Genomic DNA, 21,498 nt, shown 5'->3' on the forward strand with positions numbered 1-21,498 from the left:
CATAGTCATCATGAATTCACAAACAGGAAATTGTGTTTGATTAACTTGTTGGAGCTTTTTTGAAGACGTTAGTGAACAAAACTGATGAAGAAGAGTCAATGGATGTAATATATTTTGTTTGTTAAAAGGATTTTAATAAAATCTCCCCAGGAGGCTGGTTAGAAAAAGGAAAGCATGTGGGATAGAAGGCAATGTACTGAGATGAGTTATTGCTTGGTTAACAGACAGGAGGCAGAGAATAGGAATAAATGAGCCATCCTTGCATTGGCAGGCTGTGACCAGTGGCAAATTTCAAGGATCAATACTTGACCCCAGATGTTCACGTACATATCAATGATGTCGATGTGGGGACCAAACGTAGTATTCCAAATTTGTGATTATATTTAACGAAATGAAAATGTGTTGTGAGAACGAAGTAAAGAGCAACTTCAGGAATATTTATACAGTGTTAGAGAATGGGCAAAAACATGATGGGTGCAATATGTGTGGAAAAATGTGAGGGGATTCAATTTTGTAGAAGAAGCTGATGTGTTGAATTTCTGTAAACTAAGAGATTGGAAAGTGTAGTTGCACAAAGGGACTTTGATATCTTTGTTGATAAGCCACTGAAGACCAACATGCCAGTGCAGCAGTTATTAGAAAGGTAACCTTTAGCATTTAATGCAACAGGATTTGCGTACAGGAGTAATGAAGTCTTGCTTCAGTTGTAAAGAGCTTGTTTAGATTGAACCTGGAGTTTGTGTGCAGTTTTGGTCTCACTGACTCAGAAAAGATATTAATACTCACTATTTTCCTGTTTCCACTCCTGCTAGAGTGTGACAGTGATTATTACTTCGGATTTTCATCTTTTCAAGTTTCTAACTCCAGAAAATCTAACTGCTGGATCTCAATGACTGTTTTCTCTGTACCTTTGATAGCAATACTGCAAGTGCACTGCAAGTGTATCTGGCCAACTTGCCTCTTACCGAATATACTTACACCCTCTCTGTGTCATCCTCAAACTCTGGCACCAGGGAAGGGGGCAACTACTATGTTGAACTCATTCCAATGTGGGATCATAGGATAAGAAGGGATCAATCATGATAGATCTGTCCATCCCAGCTGACTCTGGAACTTCCCAAAATAATGACATTTTTTCTGACTTTTGTTTTGTCTTGCCCATTGGTTTGGTTGTCTGCACTTCAACACTTCAAAGCTGCCAGCAATGTTCAATACACATATTGGCTAAAACCTCCTGGATTCACTGCTTCTGTCTACTTTTCTGGATGGCCAACGATCTGTAATCCTGAACTCTGAGTGCTTGAGGAATGTACAACCCAGAAAAACTCTTGCTCTGTCTGATGCTTCACAGTGACTCTGACTCACCCTAACACTCAGAAATCCTGAGTTTGAGCTGAAGCAACCGGAGACATTTCCTGGACATCTGATTCCTGAAGACAAGAGAAGCTTCCTGATGTTCCTGCATGGATAGGATTTGCAAGCAAGAGGTTATAGATGCCCAGATAAAACTTTCTATCCCCTCTTTAACAATCGAGTCTGTGCCCTGTTTAAATACTCACCAACTAATCATTGCTTTCCTTCCTTCCTTTCAAACTTTGTTTCTTCTGATGCTGTAGCTCCATGTTTTATACTCCCTCACCTTGCATTCCTGATTTTTACTATCACCATCCTATATTCTTGCTCTTTTTATTTTCATCATGCTATCTTCTTGCTCTTTACTGTATCACCGCCGTAGTCCTTTGTACATAGAGTCATAGTGTCATAGAATCACACAGCACATATCCCTCTAAACCTTTCCTATTTATCTGCCTATCCAAATGCCTTTCAAATGTTCTAACTGTAGCTGCATCGACACTTCCTCTGGCGGTTCATTCTCCATATTAGGGGAGGCGATAGCCTAGTATTATTATGGCTAAACTATTATTTGAGAAACTCAGCAAATATTTTGGGGACCTGGTTTCAAATCACGCCATGGCAGATGGTGCAATCTGAATTCAATAAATATCTGAAATTAAGAACCTTATGATAACCATGAAACCATTGCCAATTGTCAGAAAAATCCATCTGGTTCACTAATGTCCCTCAAGGACACGAATCTGCGATCCTTGTCTGGCCAGGTATACTTGTGACTCCAGATTGACAGCAATACAGTTGATTCTAGCAAGCCACTCAGTTGTAACAATCTCTAGTAAAAAATGAGGTCTGCAGATGCTGGAGATCACAGCTGCAAATGTGTTGCTGGTCAAAGCACAGCAGGCCAGGCAGCATCTCAGAATAGAGAATTCGACGTTTCGAGCATAAGCCCTTCATCAGGAATAAGAGAGAGAGAGCCAAGCCGGCTGAGATAAAAGGTAGGGAGGAGGGACTAGGGGAGGGGCGATGGAGGTGGGATAGGTGGAAGGAGGTCAAGGTGAGGGTGATAGGCCGGAGTGGGGTGGGGGCGGAGAGGTCAGGAAGAGGATTGCAGGTTAGGAGGGCGGTGCTGAGTTGAGGGAACCGACTGAGACAAGGTGGGGGGAGGGGAAATGAGGAAGCTGGAGAAATCTGAATTCATACCTTGTGGTTGGAGGGTTCCCAGGCGGAAGATGAGGCGCTCCTCCTCCAGCCGTCGTGTAGTTGTGTTCTGCCGGTGGAGGAGTCCAAGGACCTGCATGTCCTCGGTGGAGTGGGAGGGGGAGTTAAAGTGTTGAGCCACGGGGTGATTGGGTTGGTTGGTTCGGGCGGCCCAGAGGTGTTCTCTGAAGCGTTCCGCAAGTAAGCGGCCTGTCTCACCAATATAGAGGAGGCCACATCGGGTGCAGCGGATGCAATAGATGATGTGTGTGGAGGTACAGGTGAACTTGTGGCGGATATGGAAGGATCCCTTGGGGCCTTGGAGGGAAGTGAGTGTGGAGGTGTGGGCGCAAGTTTTACATTTCCTGCGGTTGCAGGGGAAGGTGCCGGGGGTGGAGGTTGGGTTGGTGGGGGGTGTGGATCTGACAAGGGAGTCACGAAGGGAGTGGTCCTTGCGGAACGCTGATAGGGGAGGGGAGGGAAATATATCCTTGGTGGTGGGGTCCGTTTGGAGGTGGCGGAAATGGCGGCGGATAACAATCTCTACAAAGTCTTAACAAAGAAATGAACCTGAATGGACCACCTGACCACCGGAAGTGACAATGCCAAAAGTAGTCTTGTCTGGTCTGCAGGGCTATTTTTATGAATACTGTGGAGACTGGTGGACTGAAGTATATTATTTCAATGCAAGGAATATACATGCAAGGCAGATGAGCTTAGAGCCTGGATGAGTACATGGAATTATAACATATCAGAAACTTGATTGAAAGTAAGTCAGGTCTTGCAGCTTTCTGTTCCAAGGTATAGATGCTGCGCTGCTAATTGAAGAAAATGTCACAGCTACTCTAAGAGAAGATATTTTGGAAGCTTCATCCAGCAAAACCATCTGGGTAAAACACAGGAATAAGAAAGGTCTACACCGATCCTCCGAAGAGTAACCCACCCAGACCCATTTCCCTCTGACTAATGCACCTAACACTATGGACAATTTAGCGTGGCCAATTCACCTGACCTGCACATCTTTGGATTGTGGGAGGAAACTGGAGCAAACCCACACAGACACAGGGAGAATGTGCAAACTCCACACAGACAGTCACCCAAGGCTAGGAACCTGGTGCTGCGGGACAACATTGCTAACCACTGAGCCACCATGCAACCAGACTGGGGACGGCTGTTTGAGGGTACATCCACATCTGACACAAGAGAGCCACTTAATGGTTCAGAGTTCAGGATCAGCATGTTCCTGTGAGGATGAAAGATAAGGATGGCAAAATTTGGGAACCCTGGATGACAAGACATATTGAAAGTTTAGTCAAAAAGAAAAAGGAAACAGATGTAAGGTTTAGGAAACAGAAATCAGAGAAGGACCTTGAGAAATCTAAAGGAATCAGAAAAGAATTTAAACATGGAATTACATGGGTTACAAGGGGCCATGCATTGTCCTTGGTAATTAGGATTAAGTAAAATCCCAAAACAATTTATATTTATATCAAGAGCTAAAGGGTAACTAGGGAAAAGATGGGTCCACACAAGGACAGAAGAGAATTTATTCACGGCGCGAGTGGATGTGGATGAGGCTCTTAATGAATATTTTGCATCAAGAAGAAGGACATGGATAATGGTAAGATTAGGGAGGGGCATGTTGATATTATATGGCAAGTTGATTTTAAGAAGGATAAGGAAGGAGGCAAGGGAGGAGATTGTTGGAGTCTTGACAGAAATTATATTCTCTTTTGCCAGAGATGAGGTCCCAGAAGGCTGGAGAATGGCCAATGTTGTTCCTTTATTTAAGAAGGGCAAAAGGGATAATCTAGGAATTTATAGGCCTTGTTATCAATGGAAGGAAAATTATGAGAGAAGAGTCTTTGTGACAGTATTTACTCATCATTGGAAGAGAATATACTTATTAGGGACATTCAACATGGCTTTATGCAATGGAGATCTTGTCTCACAAATTTGATTGAGCTTTTTGATGAAGTGACAAAGGTGATGGATGAGGGTAGGACAGTAGATGTTGTCTTCATGAACTTTACTAAAGCGTTTGACAAGGTTGCTCATGGTAGACTAGTTCAGAAGACTAAATTACATGAGATTCACAGTGAGTTGGTCAGTTTGATACAAATTAACTTGTCGTAAGCAGAGAGTAGTTCTGAAAGGACATTTTTCCAACAGGAGGCCTATAAGCAGTGGTGTACCACAAGGATCAGTGGTACATCTGTTGTTTGTAATTTATATAAATGATTTGGATGAAAATGTAAATTACCTGATTAGTAAATTAGTAAATGTCATGTAAATGACATGAAAATTGGTGGAGTTGTGAAACAGTGAGAAAAATTGTCAAAGGATACAACAGGATAATGAAAATATGGGAAGACAAATGGCAGATGGAGTTTAATTCTGTCAAGTATGAGGTGATGCATTTTGGGAGGTTAAGTACAAATGGAAAGTATATAGTAAATGGCAGGATCCCTGGGAGCATTGACTTAAAGAGACACACTGGGGTGCAAGTCCACAGCTACCTGAATGTGGTTAAGCAAAGTGGATAAGGTGTAAAGACGGCATTAAGCATGCTGCCTTCATCAGTTGGGGCACTGAATGTAAAAGATGGCAAGTCATGTTGCAGCTGTATTAAACTTTAGTTGGACCACATTTGGAGTATTAGGACAGAGAAAATAAAACAGTACAGCTCATGAACAGACCCTTTGGCCCACGATTTGTGCCGAACATGATGGCAAATTAAATTAATCCCTTGGTCCATATCCTTCCATTTCTTGCATCTTTATAATACTATTTAAAAGTCACTTAAATGCCCTTATTGCATCTGCCTCAACCTTCACCCCTATTGCATGCAATTTTGGTCACAACACTATAGGAAGGATGCAGAGCCTTTGGGGAGGATGTAAAAGAAGCTAACCAATCTCATATTCAATACTGGGTTCAATAATGTTTGGGCCTGAGCACTCTCTCCCATGTGCTTACTCATCCCCACATACTAGGCCTTGTATGCATTGCCACCACAAACACCTCATTGTCAGCTATATAGTCCTAATAACAAGTACTTACTCTCTCAAGTTGATCTTTAATCATTCCTTTGTTTCGAGACTGTGGTGCTTGAAAAGCACAGCTGGTCAGGCAGCATCCAAGGAGCAGGGGAATCAACATATCAGGCATAAGCCCTTTATCAGGAATGAGGCTTGTGGGCCGAGGGTCTGAGAGATAAATGGTAGGGGTGGGATTGGGGGAAGGTAGCTGAAAATGCAATAGGTAGATGAAGGTGGGAAAGAAGGTGATAGATCAGAAAGGAGGGTGGAATGGATGGATAGAAAAGATGATGGATGAGTCAAGAGGGTGATACCGAGTTGGAGGCTTGGGACTGTGATAATGTGGAGGAAGGGGAAATGAGGAAACTGGTGAAATCCACATTGAGCCCATGTGTTGCAGGGTCCCAAGGCGGAAGATGAGATGTTCTTCCTCCAGGTGTCAGGTGTTTAGGGCTTGGCAATGGAGGAATCCCAGGACCTGCATGTCCTTGACAGAGTGGGAGGGAGAGTTTACGTGTTCGACCACACGGCAGTGGGGTTTGTTGGTGCAGGTGTCTTTTCCTTGGCAGAGTGGGAGAGGGAGTTGCCCAATTCCTATGTTCTCTCTCTGGGTTGCATCTCCACCTATCATTTATTCCTACCCCTTCACCCATCCCATCTTTAGCATATCAGCAACCTTTTGCTGCTACAATCAATTCTGAAGAAAAGGGTTACTTGATTTGAAACATTAACTCTGCTTTGTCTCCACAGATGCTGCCAGACTCAGGTTGGATAAACTTAGATCGTTTTCACTGGAGTGTCAAAGGCTGAGGGGCCACCTGATAGAAGTCTAATTAGGAGACACATGGATAGGGTGGATAGTCAGAGTCTTTTTCCAAAGGTGGAAATATCGAATATCTAGGGGCACAGGTTCAAAATGAGGGGGAAAGTGGAAGATGTGCGAGGTAAGCATTTTTTACAAAGATGATGGTAGGTATCTGGAATGCCTTGACAGGGGAGCTAGTAGAAGCAGTTATGATAGCAACAATTAGAAGCATTTAGATAGACACATGAGTAAACATGGAATAGAGTGATATGGACCATATGCAGGCAGATGGGATTAGCTTAGAATGATGTCATGGTTTCACTGAAATGTACTAATCTATGATCAATGCTCTATATGGGGGAGTTAGTGCCAAAATTAGGAGACCTGTCTCACTGACCAGTCAAGTGTCAGCCTGACATAATCACATACAAGAATCTTACCGTACAATGTCCCATAACCACTATCCCTAGATGTGTACTGTCCCATTGGCAGGACAGACCCAGCAGAGGCAGCTGCACTGTGATATATAGATGGGGGCTGGCCTGGGAGTCCTCAACATTAACTCCAGACCGCATGAAGTTTCATGGCATCGTAGAGATCAAACATGAGGAAGGAATTGAGGGTGAGTTGGAGGTATGGCATTGAGGGTGAGTTGGAGGCATGGCATTGAGGGTGAGTTGGAGGTTTGGATTAGGAATTGGCTGGCTGGAAGAAGACAGAGGGTAGTAGTTGATGGTAAAGGTTCATCTTGGAGTGCAGTTACCAGCGGTGTTCTGCAAGGATCTGTTTTGGGACCATTGCTGTTTGTCATTTTTATAAATGACCTGGAGGAGGGGCTAGAAGGCTGGGTGAGCAAGTTTGCAGATGATGCAAAAGTCGGTGGAGTTGTTGACAGTGAGGAAGGATGTGGCAGGTTACAGCGGGATATAGATAAGCTGCAGAGCTGGGCAGAAAGGTGGCAAATGGAGTTCAATGTCGCTAAGTGTGAAGTGATTCACTTTGGTAAGAGGAACAAGAAGATGGAGTACTGGGCTAATGGTCGGATACTTGGTGGTGTGGATGAGCAGAGGGATCTTGGTGTCCATGTCCACAGATCTCTGAAAGTTGCCACCCAGGTAAATAGTGCTGTGAAGAAGGCTTATGGTGTACTGGCTTTTATTGGTAGAGGAATTGAGTTCTGGAGTCCTGAGGTCATGATGCAGTTGTATAAGACTCTGGTGCGGCCGCATCTGGAGTATTGTGTGCAGTTTTGGTCACCATACTATAGGAAGGATGTGGAGGCACTGGAATGGGTGCAGAGGAGGTTTACTAGGATGTTGCCTGGTATGGTAGGAAGATCGTATGAGGAAAGGCTGAGGCACTTGGGGCTGTTTTCATTGGAGAAAAGAAGGTTTAGGGGTGACTTGATAGAGGTGTACAAGATGATTAGGGGTTTAGATAGGGTTGACCATGAGAACCTTTTTCCACGTATGGAGTCAGCTATTACGAGGGGGCATAGCTTTAAATTAAGGGGTGGTAGATATAGGACAGACGTTAGGGGTAGATTCATTAGTCAGCGAGTAGTGAGTTCATGGAATGCCCTGCCAGTAACAGTGGTGGACTCTCCCTCTTTATGGGCATTTAAACAGGCATTGGATAGGCATATGGAGGAAAGTGGGCTGGTGTAGGTTAGGTGGGCTTGGATCAGCGCAACATCGAGGGCTGAAGGGCCTGTACTGCGATGTATTTTTCTATGTTCTATGAATCCTCCTGCTGAATACCACTTACTGTTCTCCCTTAGTTGATAAATCAGTACTCTTCCATGTCGAATAGCACTTGGAGAAACCACTGAGGGTGGCAATGGTACTCTGAGTAAGGGATTTTAATGTCCACCACCAGCAGCTGGGTAGCAGCACCACATGTTGAGCTGGTTGGGTCCTAGGGGACATAGCTGCCAGACAAGCACTGCAGCAGTGATCAGATAATCATCACAAGAAAAAAGCACATTGACCCCATCCTCACCAATTTGCCAGCTGCAAGTGCATCTGTCCATGACTGTATCGGTATGGGAGATCACCCCAGAGTTTTCACAGAGACAAAGTCCAATCCTTATATTTAGAATACTCCCCATCTTATTGTGTGGCACTATCGCCATGCTAAATGGTGATTTTGAACAGATCCAGTATCTCAAGACTGGGCATTCATGAGGTGTAGTGGGCTATCAGCAGAAGCAGAATCACATTCCAACACAATCTGCAACCTTTCAGCCTGGCATATCCTCCAATCTACCATTATATTCAAGCCAGGAGATCAACCATTTCAAGAAACAGGGCAGGAGGGCAGCAGCAGCACCAGACATACCTATAAATCAGGTGTCAACTAAGTGAAGCTACCAAACACTGTTGCACCCAGAACGAGATACGAAATGCTAAATGAAATTAAAACAATACTTTATAATTGTTCACCTTAATTTTGCTGTTCTCTTACACATTGGTTTGCAAACTGGAAATTATTACTGATTTCCTCTCATACTACAGCTTAAAGAGGAAAGGAATTCTGGCACCCATCATAATTTTTGTTATTTGTTTATGGGATTCTGGCCTTGCTAGCTGGGCTGGTATATATAGACTATCCCTAATTCCCTTTGAGAAGGCTATAGAGAGCTGTTTTTGTGAATTGCTGCAGTCAATTTAATATAGGTACATCCACAATGCTATTAGGAAGGGATGTCCAGGACTTTCTCTTGCAGTATCATTTTGCGAGCATCTGATGTTGCAGTTTCACAGGATTTTAAAGAGTGAAATATTCCAAACAGAATGGTGAGGAGTTTGTAAGAAACATGCAGGAAATGGTATTCCAATGTATTTGCTGCTCTTGCCCTCCTAGATAGTAGTGGTCATGGACCTGGAAGTGCTGCCACTGAAGCTTTGGTCAAGTTCTGCAGTGCATCACCTAGATGGCTCATACAGCAACTACTGAGCCTTGGTGGTAGTGGAAGTGTATATTTTTAAAATTTTTTTTTACCCCCACACTACCACCTAACTGCGGTAGTGTTTATTTTTCCCCAGCACCCATGGTGTGTGTTTGTAAGTGTGAGACTCAGTGAGAGACACAAAGGGCACGAATCTTTATTCAATTTCCACCACCAGGAAGGTAGGAAAACACCCGGGTGGCCAGTGACAAGCAGTGCCCTTCACATCAAAGGGCAATGCTGTGTGATCAAACAGTGAATGGGAATCTCTTGTTTATTTTTTTCTTTCTTTTTTTGTTGTTTTTCTTTTTTTATTAATTAATCCTCACACTACTGCCTAACTGCGGTAGTGCTTAGTTTTCCCCAGCACCCATATTGTGTGTGTGCAGGTGTGAGACAGACACTCCTGTTCTTTTTTTTTGTTTTTACACAAAGTGTACAAATCTTTATTCAATTTCCACCACCAGGAAAATTGGAAAACACCCGAGTGGCCAGTGACAAGCACTGCCCTTCACATCGAAGGGCAATGCTGTGCGATCAAAACAGTGAAGGGAAGGGCAGGGACTAAACCAAAATAGAGTTGGAGGGGGAAATGATGCACTCCACTCCCTGTGGCGCCCACCTCTCCCTGAACAACTCCAGGTGTTGGTGGACACCGCGTGCTCTTTCTCCAAGGACACCCGGGCTCTAACGTAACCACGGAAGAGAGGCAGGCAGTCGGCCCTCACGACCCCCTCCACAGCCCGCTGCCTGGACCTGCTTATGGCCAATTTGGCCAGGCCCAGGAGCAGACCCACGAGGAGGTCTTCAGACCTGCCCTCCCTCCTCCGTACCGTATGCCCGAAGATCAGGAGCGTGGGACTGAAGTGCAACCAAAAGCAGAGGAGGAGGTTTTAGAGGAAATCAAAGAGGGAGTGCAAATGCCCACACCCAATATACACATGGTCCACAGACTCCACAGCACCACAGAACAAGCAGTTGGGCTGGGAGTCCGTGAACCACCGCAATCTGCGGTTGCAAGGGACTGCTGCATGCAGCACCCTCCACCCCAGATCCCCAAGAGAAAGGGGGAGGACTCCAGCATAGAGGGCCCTCCACTGGGGATCCCCACCGCCCGGTGGCAAATGAGCACGCCTGGGCATGTCCGGATGGTGGATGAGGGAGAAGAGGTGGACGGTGTGCAGCAGCAGTCGATACAAGGCCCACCTTTTCACCCCCTGAAAAGAAACAAAATTAAAACTCCGGAGGCGGCTCAGGTTGTGGGGCACAGGCTCCCGCGGGAAGTACGGGACCTTGGGGCCAATGTGAAATTCCGTCCGGGCTGAGTGGAAGTGTATATTTGCAGATGTGCCAATCAAGCAGGCTGCTTTGTTCTAGATAGTGCCAAGTCTATTGAATATTTGTCAAGACTTTTCAGTGCTTGTGACAAATATGACAGAGCATCACAGTCTTGACTTTTATATTTAATCCACTAAATGTGGCACTTCAGTGGATGGAACAGCATTTATTGCCCTTGAGGGAGTGGTGAGCTGTCTTCTTAAACCACCACAGTCTATGTGGTGGGGACAGTGCTGGTAGGGAGAGATACCACGATTTTAGTCAGACAGTGAGGAATGGTAAGACAGGATGATGCCTGGTTTGGCAGGAAACCTATAGGTGCTGGAATTTGTAACTACCTGTTGTTCTTGTAAATGAAGTTTGCAGTTGTGGTAGGTGATTAGGAACCTTGGCAAGTTTGCAGATGGTACACACTGCTGTTTGCATTATTAATGGAAGGAGTGGAAGGTTGTGGACGTGGTGTCACGGTGGCAAGCACTGCTGCCTCACAGCGCCTGAGACCCGGGTTCAATTCCCGACTCAGGCGACTGTGTGGAGTTTGCACGTTCTCCCCGTGTCTGCGTGGGTTTCCTCCGGGTGCTCCGGTTTCCTCCCACAGTCCAAAGATGTGCAGGTCAGGTGAATTGGCTATGCTAAATTGCCCGTAGTGTTAGGTAAAGGGTAAATATAGGGGTAAGGGTGGGTTGCGCTTCGGCGGGTCGGTGTGGACTTGTTGGGCCGAAGGGCCTGTTTCCACACTGTAAGTAATCTAATCTAATCAAATCAATCAAGCAGCCTGCTTTGCTCTGGATAGTATCAGGCTCCTTGAGTGTTGTAAAACTGAACTCATCCAGACAAACGGGAAGTATTTCTAATCTCCTCCTGAATTGTGACTCGTAGATGACAGACAGACTTTGAGGAGTCAGGAAGTGAGTTTTTTCTGTGCCAGCCAGCATAGTCAGTATCCTAAAATAAGAGGACTCTAAATCTTTTTTTTACCCCCACACTACCTGCTGTAGTGTTTATATTTTCCCCTCATATTGTATGCGTGTGTGTGTGTGTGTGTGTGTGTGCGCGCGCGCGTGCGGGCAGGTGTGAGACTCAGTGAAAGAGAACAGGTGTACAAATCTTTATTCAGTTTCCATCACCAGGAAGAAAGGAAACACACCCGATTGGCCAGTGACAAGCAATGCCCTTCACATCAAAGGCCAATGCTGCGTGATTAAAAGGTGGAGGGGAGGGCAAGGGAAAATAAGATACTCTACTCTCTGCAGTGCTCACCTCTTCCTGAACAAATTGAGGGGGTTGGAACACGTGGGTTCGAACATAACCATGGAAGAGGGGCAGACAAGCAGCCATAACGACCTTCTCCATGGCCCACTGCCTGGAAAGGAAGTGAGTTATTCAATGCAGAATTGCTAATCTCTGCCATGTTCTTTTACTCAAAAGTATTTAATGTGGATGGTTCAATTCAGTTTTTGAAGGTCAATGGTTGGATTCCCTCTTGTTGGAGAAGGTCATTGCCTGTTACATGCTATTTATCAGCCTAAGCCTGAAGGTTCTCTAAGTCTGGCTGCATATGTGTACAGACATCTACAGCAGTTATGAGTAGTGCTGAGCATTACACAATAATCATCAAACGTTCCCATTTCTGACCTTATGCTGGGGAAGGTAATTAAGGAGAAACTGAAGATAGTAGGCTGAGGTTTTATGGAGAAAGCCACAGAATTAAAAGGAAAAATTACTGACCAAAAAATAATTTCTCTCTCTGCTTGGAAACTACCTGACCTGACATTTTCCAGAACTTGCCATTTAACATATTTGTTTACTTTCCTGCCTTTTTCCTCATAACTCTCGATTCCCTCAATGATTAAAAATCTATCGCAACCTTGAAAATACTTAATAACCCAGCATCTTGCAGCAAAGGTTTTCTCAGATTCACAACCCTCTGAAAGAAGGAATTTCTCAGCTCAGTCATGGATGTGTGGCCCCTTATTCTAAGATGATGCTCGCTGGTTCAAATTTCTCTAACAAGGGGAAACCATTCAGCACCTACCTTGTCAAGGAGGAATCTTACATGTTTCAGTAAGATCACCTCTCATTCTTCTATATTCCAAACTGTATCGGCTGTTTTTCCACTCAACCACACCTCACAAGATAGACCTGGCATCATCCTAACAAACCTTCTCTGGACTGTCTCCAAAGTCAGTGTATTTTTCTTAGATAAGGGGCCCAAAACAGTTCACAGTATTCCAGCTGTGGTCTAATACTTTGTATAGTTTTAGCAAGACCTCCCTATTTTTATACAGTACTCCCATTGAAATGGAAGATCAATATTCCATTTTCCTCATCTACTACTCATTTATCATGGATGCTTTCTGCAGTCCATCACCATTTAAATAATATGCAGCTCCTTTATTATACCTGCTAAAGTGCATAACCACACATTTTCTCATATTATATTCCAGTTTTGTCCATTCACCTTAACCTACAAGTCTCCTTGACTTGATGGGATGCATTCTTGGCTATTAAAAGGAAGTGGCTACAGAGATAGTGAATACAACCACAAGACCATAAGACGTAGGAGTGGAAGTAAGGCCATTCGGCCCAATGAGTCCACTCCACCATTCAATCATGGCTGATGGGCATCTCAACTCCACTTACCAACATTCTCCCCATAGCCCTTACTTCCTTGTGACATCAAGAATTTATCAATATCTGCCTTGAAGACATTTAGCGTCCCGGCCTCCACTGCACTCTGCGACAATGAATTCCACAGGCCCACCACTCTCTGGCTGAAGAAATGTCTCCGCATTTCTGTTCTGAATTGACCCCCTCTAATTCGAAGGCTGTGTCCACGGGTCCTAGTCTCCTCGCCTAATGGAAACAATTTCCTAGCATCCACCCTTTCCAAGCCATATATTATCTTGCAAGTTTCTATTAAATCTCCCCTTAAATCTTCTAAACTCCAATGAATACAATCCCATGATCCTCAGCTGTTCCTCGTATGTTAGACCTACCATTCCAGGGATCATCTGTGAGAGTCTCTGCTGGACACGCTCCAGTGCCAGTATGTCCTTCCTGAGGTGTGGGGACCAAAACTGGACACAGTACTCCAAATGGGGCCTAACCAGAGCTTTATAAAGTCTCAGTAGCACAACGGTGCTTTTATATTCCAACCTTCTTGAGATAAATGACAACATTGCAATCGCTTTCTTAATCAGAGTCAACCTGCATGTTTACCTTTAGAGAATCCTCAACTAGCACTTCTGGATCCCTTAGTACTTTGGCTGTACGAATTTTCTCACCATTTAGAAAGTAGTCTATGCTTTTATTCTTTTTTCTAAAGTGCAAGACCTCGGATTTGCTCATGTTGAATTCCATCAGTCATTTCCTGGACCACTCTCCCAAACTGTCTAGATCCTTCTGCAGCCTCCCCACTTGCTCAGTACTACCTGCCTGTCCACCTAACTTCGTAGTGATCTTCCAAGGATTCTTTGATGTTATAGAGTTATAGAGATATACAGCATGGAAACAGACCCTACGGTCCAACTCGCCCATGCCAACCAGATATCCCAACCCAATCTAGTCCCACCTGCCAGCACTCAGCCCATATCCCTTCATATTCATATACCCATCCAAATGCATCTTAAATGTTGCAATTGTACCAGCCTCCACCACTTCCTCTGGCAGCTCATTCCATACACGTACCACCCTCTGCGTGAAAACATTGTCCCTTAGGTCTCTTTTATATCTTTCCCCTCTCACCCTAAACCTATGCCTTCTAGTTCTGGACTCCCCGACCCCATGCCCCTCAATTTTTTAAACCTCTGTAAGGTCACCCCTCAGCCTCCAACGCTCCAGGGAAAACAGCCCCAGCTTGTTCATCCTCTCCCTATAGCTCAAATCCTCCAACCCTGGCAACATGCTTGTAAATCTTCTCTGAACCCTTTCAAGTTTTGCAAATCTTTCCGATAGAAAGGAGACCAGAATTGCACGCAATATTCCAACAGTGGCATAACCAATGTCCTCTACAGCCGCAACATGACCTCCCAACTCCTGTATTCAATACTCTAATCAAAAAGTAAAGCATACCAACACCTTCTTCATTGTCCTATCTACCAGCGACTCCACTTTCAAGGAGCTATGAACCTGCACTCCAAGGTCTCTTTGTTCAGCAATACTCCTGAGGACCTTACCATTAAGTGTATAAGTTCTGCTAAGATTTGCTTTCCCAAAATGCAGCACATTACCCGAATTAAACTCCATCGGCCACTTCTCAGCCCAGAATTAATTGTTTGCATATCAGGAAAGCTGTAAAAGATAGAGAAAACGCATACACACACAGCCACATGAATGCAGTGACAGCTTCCCACTATTTCTCCCACTGTGACCCCGCTGTAAGCGTTGAAAATTGTGAAAAATGAGACACCAAGTCAGTCACAGAGTGTCAATCAGAGAGGGAGCATAACTGGAGCACAATGGCAGTCATTGTTGCCTCAGAAATTACAACCTCTCTGGGGGAGGGGTCCCAGTTTACTGCTTACAATTTGTTCCTTCTTTGCATTTCATAAAGAGCAATGGTTGGAAATTTGTTCAGCTTGCTACTTTTGGAGAGGTAACAGCAATGAAAGAACGAGAGCTAACAATACCTTGTGACATTTAGGGCGGGTGCTTGATTGCTCCAAAATAAATGAACCCTAAGAAATTTATGACTGCACAGGGTTTGAAACACACAATCTCTGACAACATCAATCTGTTGGCAAGTTGTTAGTTAGCATTATACATTTCACATTAGTAGTCAGCTCTTAAATCTTGACAATGCAAACCAAGATAGTACAGGTGAACAGATATAATGCAACCAATCTTTCATGTATGAAAGAGATGAACAGTTGCTCGAAAGCCAAGTCTCTGCCAGTTCGATTTGTGATTATAATTAGATTACCACAAACACACTGAGATGACTGACATCACAATTCCTGCAGGCTGAGCCCTGCAGAAGGCGAGCTCGGATAAAACTTAGCACAAGCTGAGCATTTTAAAAAATTTATTCACAGAATTTTAAAATTTTGGTCAGGATTTATTGTCCATTCCTAACTGGTGGTGAGCTGCCTTCTTAAACCACTGCAGCCCATGGGATATTATTGCACAATACTTTTAAGGAAGTAGTTCCAAGAATTTAATCCAGAGATAGTGAAGCAAAGACAGTATACTTCCAAGTCATAATTGCGAGGGTTAGGGTTAGGCCTTTTGTAATATAAGCACACCTACACCCAAATGACAGAAGTTTGAGGCAGCAAATCATGACCATCTTCTCAAGGACTGGACAATAATTGCTGGTCCAGTTAGCAAACCTCACATTCCCTGCATTAATTTCAAAAAACTTGGTTTGTAATGTCAGAGTTCATTTGACCTTGGGTACTACTGCTCAGCCTCCAAAGCACACTGGTGCACCTTTCATCTCAAAGCATCATTTATCAATCTGTAGCTCTGTGTCAAGGACACCCTGTAGAAACAACAGCTATCAGGAGAAAAAGGTTGGCAGTGGTGAGAGCAATAACTTTATAAGTCATGTTTTTCTTCCAGAAATGCTCAACCACATTAAGGAAAAAGTGCAAAATTGGTTTACTGGTCATATTGAGAGTCTTATAAACAATTATAGAAAGGCAGTTCCAGTTCAATTCATAATATCACAGTGAATATCCATTATTACATAACATTAATTCTGATATCTCTCCGTGACAAATCAGTCAAGGACTCCATAACATTTAATCAGTAGACCTGCAATTGAGCCTATTGCACAGCTGTCTCACAGCATGTCAGTTAAACATAATAGAGAGGGTGTTAATCTTTTCCATCAAAAGATGTTGGCTTTTCAAAGCGTGCTTTGACATGTAAAATCTTAACATAATTACTAGTATGCAGTAGCAGTGAGAACCTGGAAACATTTCAGGCAATTATTCAAGAGCATGATCTGAGATTGGTCAGATAATTGTGATAATGTGTATTGGAAGTTTTCCAAATTTTGGTGCATTAGTAAAACATAGTAAATGAGCCCAATCATAACACTTATAGAACTTAAACACTATACTCTCAAAGTTCCAGAATCATATCACTGGTGGGCAAAAAACATAACAGTTGGTGACAGGTAGCAAGACGATACAAGTTTAATTTTAAGAGACTTCCTGAGCTGAGCTTAAATTAACTCTTCTCAAAGTGCTTACAACATTGATCTGAGCCACTTTGACAATCAAACAAATTGCAGTATTAGTCACAGCTTTAAATTTTCCTGAAACACGCCTTAAAAGGCCTAGGAATTCAATCTGCAATAAGACTTCAACTACCTGTACAAACAAGCTCAGACCTGTGCTAGCCTAGTTGTTGTCGGGGGGATCTGGATGTCAGGGAGTAAGTTACAGCTTGTGATTATATCCATTTTTTCTGACACAGATCTCAAATCGTCCAAGATTAAGCGAATACTGTGCGATGCATTAATTATCCCGTTCTGGGAGTTGCTTAGGTGGCTGGTGGCGATTCGGATCTCCTTGGTTGCACTCTCATACATCTGCTTCACTGCCTGCTCCACATTCTGGTGAAGACGCCCATTACTTTCCCTCAGCTTCTGTTGCAGCAAGGTACTATACCGCCCTTGGTGGCGAATCTTCACAGCTGGTTTCTCCTCTACTGCGGTCAGGATGTCCGACTGCTCCCCCCGGATCACTATCAGTGGTGGCAGGCCACGCTGAATGGCCTGCTGGATATCACGCACTGCCATTGCACAGTCCTCCTCCTCATCAGTTTCTGATGCTTCACCAGCCACTTTGGTTCCAGTCTGCAAGATAGCTGCCGGGGCAGAGGAAGTCAGATACAACTCCTCCTCAGAGTCTGTCTCAGACGCCTCTCCCTGAACAATGGTCTGATATTGTGTGGTAGTCATTTTTCTTGCTCACCTGAGGAACAGAACATATGACTGTTATTTTTTTGTGCTTAACAATATTCTTCTGCATATCAGCTTCCTCTTAGAAAAATGGATGCAATCATTGAATTTCTATAGTTCAGAAAAAGGCCTTTCAGCCCATCAAGTCTACAAAGATCATCCCATCCCTCTACTCTATTCCCGTAATGCCACATTTACCAATCCACTTAACTTGCTCATCTTTGGACTGTGGGAGGTAACTGGAAATATCGGGGGGGGGGGGGGGGGGGGGGGGGGAGAGAAATGTGCAAACTCCACACAGACAATCACCTGTGGATGGAATCGAACACGGGTCTCTAGTGCTGTGAGGCAGCAGTGCTAACCACTAAGCCACCATGCTGCTCAGTGTAGATAGCTGTACATCCTGTATACAACGATTAGGATCATGGTGATCTCCTGGACCAGTTAGGATCACCTACAACACAAGGGTTTGGAACAGAATTTCCAAAATGATCTGTCCCTGTCTTCACAAATTGGTCCAAATTTTAATGTTTCCTCATCTTTCAGGAGATTACCTGGTTGTGGGTGGGGTGATAATGAACAAGGTATCACAATGTGTGGGATAAGTTGAATGGACCAGCAGGTTTATTCCTGTCCATCATGGTTCAGATACAAACACAGCTAACCAATGGGAGCTGCAAGCTATTCTTCTAACCAGAGCTTGAGTCTTGGAATGGTCTTGCTGCCTAGCAGAGTGTCTCAGCCAACCCATTCATGTAACTGGGCAGGACATTGCTTTACAGCTAATGTCAGTAACAAGTAGATTTCATTCATGATCTGTCACTTCCAATGAGCAGCAATTACACAATAATTCCTGTTTTCATTATGCTCTGTATAGAACATAGAACAATACAGCACAGAACAGGCCCTTCGGCCCACGATGTTGTGCCGAACATTTGTCCTAGCTTAAGCACCTATCCAATCGCCGCTTAAAGGTCACCAATGATTCTGACTGTGCCACTCCCACAGGCAGCACATCCCATGCCCCCATCACTCTCTGGGTATAGAACCTACCCCTGACATCCCCCCTATACCTTCCAGCCTTCACCTTAAATTTATGTCCCCTTGTAACACTCTGTTGTACCCGGGGAAAAAGTCTCTGACTGTGTACTCTATCTATTCCCCTGATCATCTTATAAACCTCAATCAAGTCACCCTTTATCCTTCGCCGTTCCAATGAGAAAAGGTCTAGCACTCTCAACCTATCCTCGTACGACCTACTCTCCATTCCAGGCAACAGCCTGGTAAATCTCCTTTGCACCCTCTCCAAAGCTTCCACATCTTTCCTAAAGTGAGGCGACCAGAACTGCACACATTACTCCAAATGTGGCCTTACCAAGGTCCTGTACAGCTGCAACATCACCTCATGACTCTTGAATGCAATCCCTCTGCTAATGAACGCTAATACAGCATAGGCCTTCTTACAATCTCTATCCACCTGAGTGGCAACTTTCAAAGAGCTATGAACATAGACCCCAAGATCCCTCTGCTCCTCCACCTTACTAAGAACCCTACCATTAACCCGGTATTCTGCATTCTTATTTGTCCTTCCAAAATGGACAACCTCACACTTGACAGGGTTGAATTCCATCTGCCACTCCTCAGCCCAGCTCTGCATCATATCTAAGTCCCTTTGTGACCATTGCCAACGGCTCTGCAATTTCCTCTCTTGCTTCCCACATAATCCTAGGATATATCCCGTCAAGCCCGGGGGACTTGTCTATCCTCAAGTTTTTCAAAATGCCTAACACATCTTCCTTCCTAACAAGTATCTCCTCTAGCTTACCAGTCCATTTCATACTCTCCTCTTCAACAATACAGTCCCTCTCATTTGTAAATACTGAAGGAAAGTATTCATTCATGACCTCTCCTATCTCTTCCGACTCAATACAGTCTCCCACTACTGTCCTTGATCGGACCTACCCTCGTTCTCGTCATTCTCATGTTTCTCACATATGCATAAAAGGCCTTGGGGTTATCCTTGATCCTACCCGCCAAAGATTTTTCATACCCTCTCTTATTTTATATTTATAAATTTATCTTATAAATAAAATCTGTAATTTTATTTCATTTATTTTATTCATTTAAAAAAATTTTTTTTTTAATTGTTCTGTACCTCTTATTTTTTGATTGTCTCTTTCTCTTGCTCCCCACTCTCCCATCACCCTTTCCTCTCCTCTTTCCCCCTTTGCTACCCTTCTCCCCTGTTTTCCATTTTGCCTCTGCTTCACCCATCCACCCATATTTTGTCACATAGCACTGGCTTCAGCCTTGGTCATTCACAGCTCCTAATCTCTCTATGCACTGTCATTATCATCCCTTTATTGCTACCTTTGCTTCTGGAGCCATGACTCACCTTCTCTCAGCCTAGTATAAATACCTCCTTTTTCTCCCTTTTTTTAAAGCTTTGACAAAGGGTCAATGAGACTCGAAACATCAGCTCTTTTCTCTCCCTACAGATGCTGCCAGACCTGCTGAGATTTTCCAGCATTTTCTCTTTTGGGGGCAGCAATTATAATTGAATTGTTATTCCATTCCTTTTTGCTTACCTTGCTTGCCTCCTGGTAAATAGACTGAGGGAAACATTTAAACCAACAATTCAGAACATTCAACAAAAATATATGCTGTTTCATTTTTAGATGAGACAGAGGATTACTTAATGGATACGAAGTAAACAGTCAGCTAAAATAAGGCATTTTCAAGTTGGCAGTCCGTGCGTAACAGATTAGATTAGACTTAGATTAGACTTACAGTGTGGAAACAGGCCCTTCGGCCCAACAAGTCCACACCGACCCGCCGAAGCGCAACCCACCCATACCCCTACATTTACCCCTTACCTAACACTACGGGCAATTTAGCTTGGCCAATTCACCTGACCCGCACATCTTTGGACTGTGGGAGGAAACCCACGCAGACACGGGGAGAACGTGCAAACTCCACACAGTCAGTCGCCTGAGTCGGGAATTGAACCCGGGTCTACAGGCGCTGTGAGGCAGCAGTGCTAACCACTGTGCCACCGTGCCGCCCATAAAGAGTGCTACAAGAATCAGGGTTATGGCCTCAACTGTTTACTCTCTTTACTCAGAAAGTAGTACGGGTGAGGAATGCGCTGCCTGCAACAGTGGTAGACTTGTGAACTTTAAGGACATTTTAATGGTCAATGGTTAGACATATGGATGAGAATAAGGTAAAAACAATGACTGCAGATGCTGGAAACCAGGTACTGGATCAGTGGTGCTGGAAGAGCACAGCAGTTCAGGCAGCATCCAACGAGCAGCGAAATCGATGTTTCGGGCAAAAGCCCTTCATCAGGAATAAAGGCAGTGAGCCTGAAAGCGTGGAGAGATAAGCGAGGGGAGGGTGGGGGTGGGGAGAGAGTAGCATAGAGTACAATGAGTGGGGGAGGAGATGAAGGTGATAGGTCAGGGAGGAGAGGGTGGAGTGGATAGGTGGAAAAGGAGCTAGGCAGGTTGGACAAGTCTGGACAAGTCATGGGGACAGTGCTGAACTGGAAGTTTGAAACTAGGATGAGGTGGGGGAAGGGGAAATGAGGAAGCTGTTGAAGTCCACATTGATGCCCTGGGTTGAAGTGTTCCGAGGTGGAAGATGAGGCGTTCTTTCTCCAGGTGTCTGGTGGTGAGGGAGCGGCGGTGAAGGAGGCCCAGGACCTCCATGTCCTCGGCAGAGTGGGAGGGGGAGTTGACATATTGTGTCATGGGGCGGTGTGGTTGATTGGTGCGGGTGTCTCGGAGATGTTCCCTAAAGCGCTCTGCTAGGAGGCGCCCAGTCTCCCCAATACAGAGGAGACGGCATCGGGAGCAACGGATACAATAAATAATATTAGTGGATGAGCAGG

The 21,498-nt window shown here is 44.4% G+C and overlaps 1 protein-coding gene across 1 annotated transcript in view; it reads right to left on the bottom strand.

The window, feature by feature from the left end:
* Positions 1-15,696: 15,696 nt before the first annotated feature.
* bloc1s3 (biogenesis of lysosomal organelles complex-1, subunit 3) overlaps positions 15,697-21,498 on the bottom strand; it is a 28,109-nt gene continuing 22,307 nt past the window's right edge. The window contains exon 2 of the mRNA XM_060856100.1: positions 15,697-17,616. Coding sequence (XP_060712083.1) covers positions 17,025-17,603 — 579 coding nt within the window. The 5' untranslated portion in view covers positions 17,604-17,616 and the 3' untranslated portion in view covers positions 15,697-17,024. The remainder of the gene's footprint in view (positions 17,617-21,498) is intronic.

This window comes from Hemiscyllium ocellatum, chromosome 47 (genome assembly GCF_020745735.1).
Source record: "Hemiscyllium ocellatum isolate sHemOce1 chromosome 47, sHemOce1.pat.X.cur, whole genome shotgun sequence".
NCBI classification, from domain to species: domain Eukaryota; kingdom Metazoa; phylum Chordata; class Chondrichthyes; order Orectolobiformes; family Hemiscylliidae; genus Hemiscyllium; species Hemiscyllium ocellatum.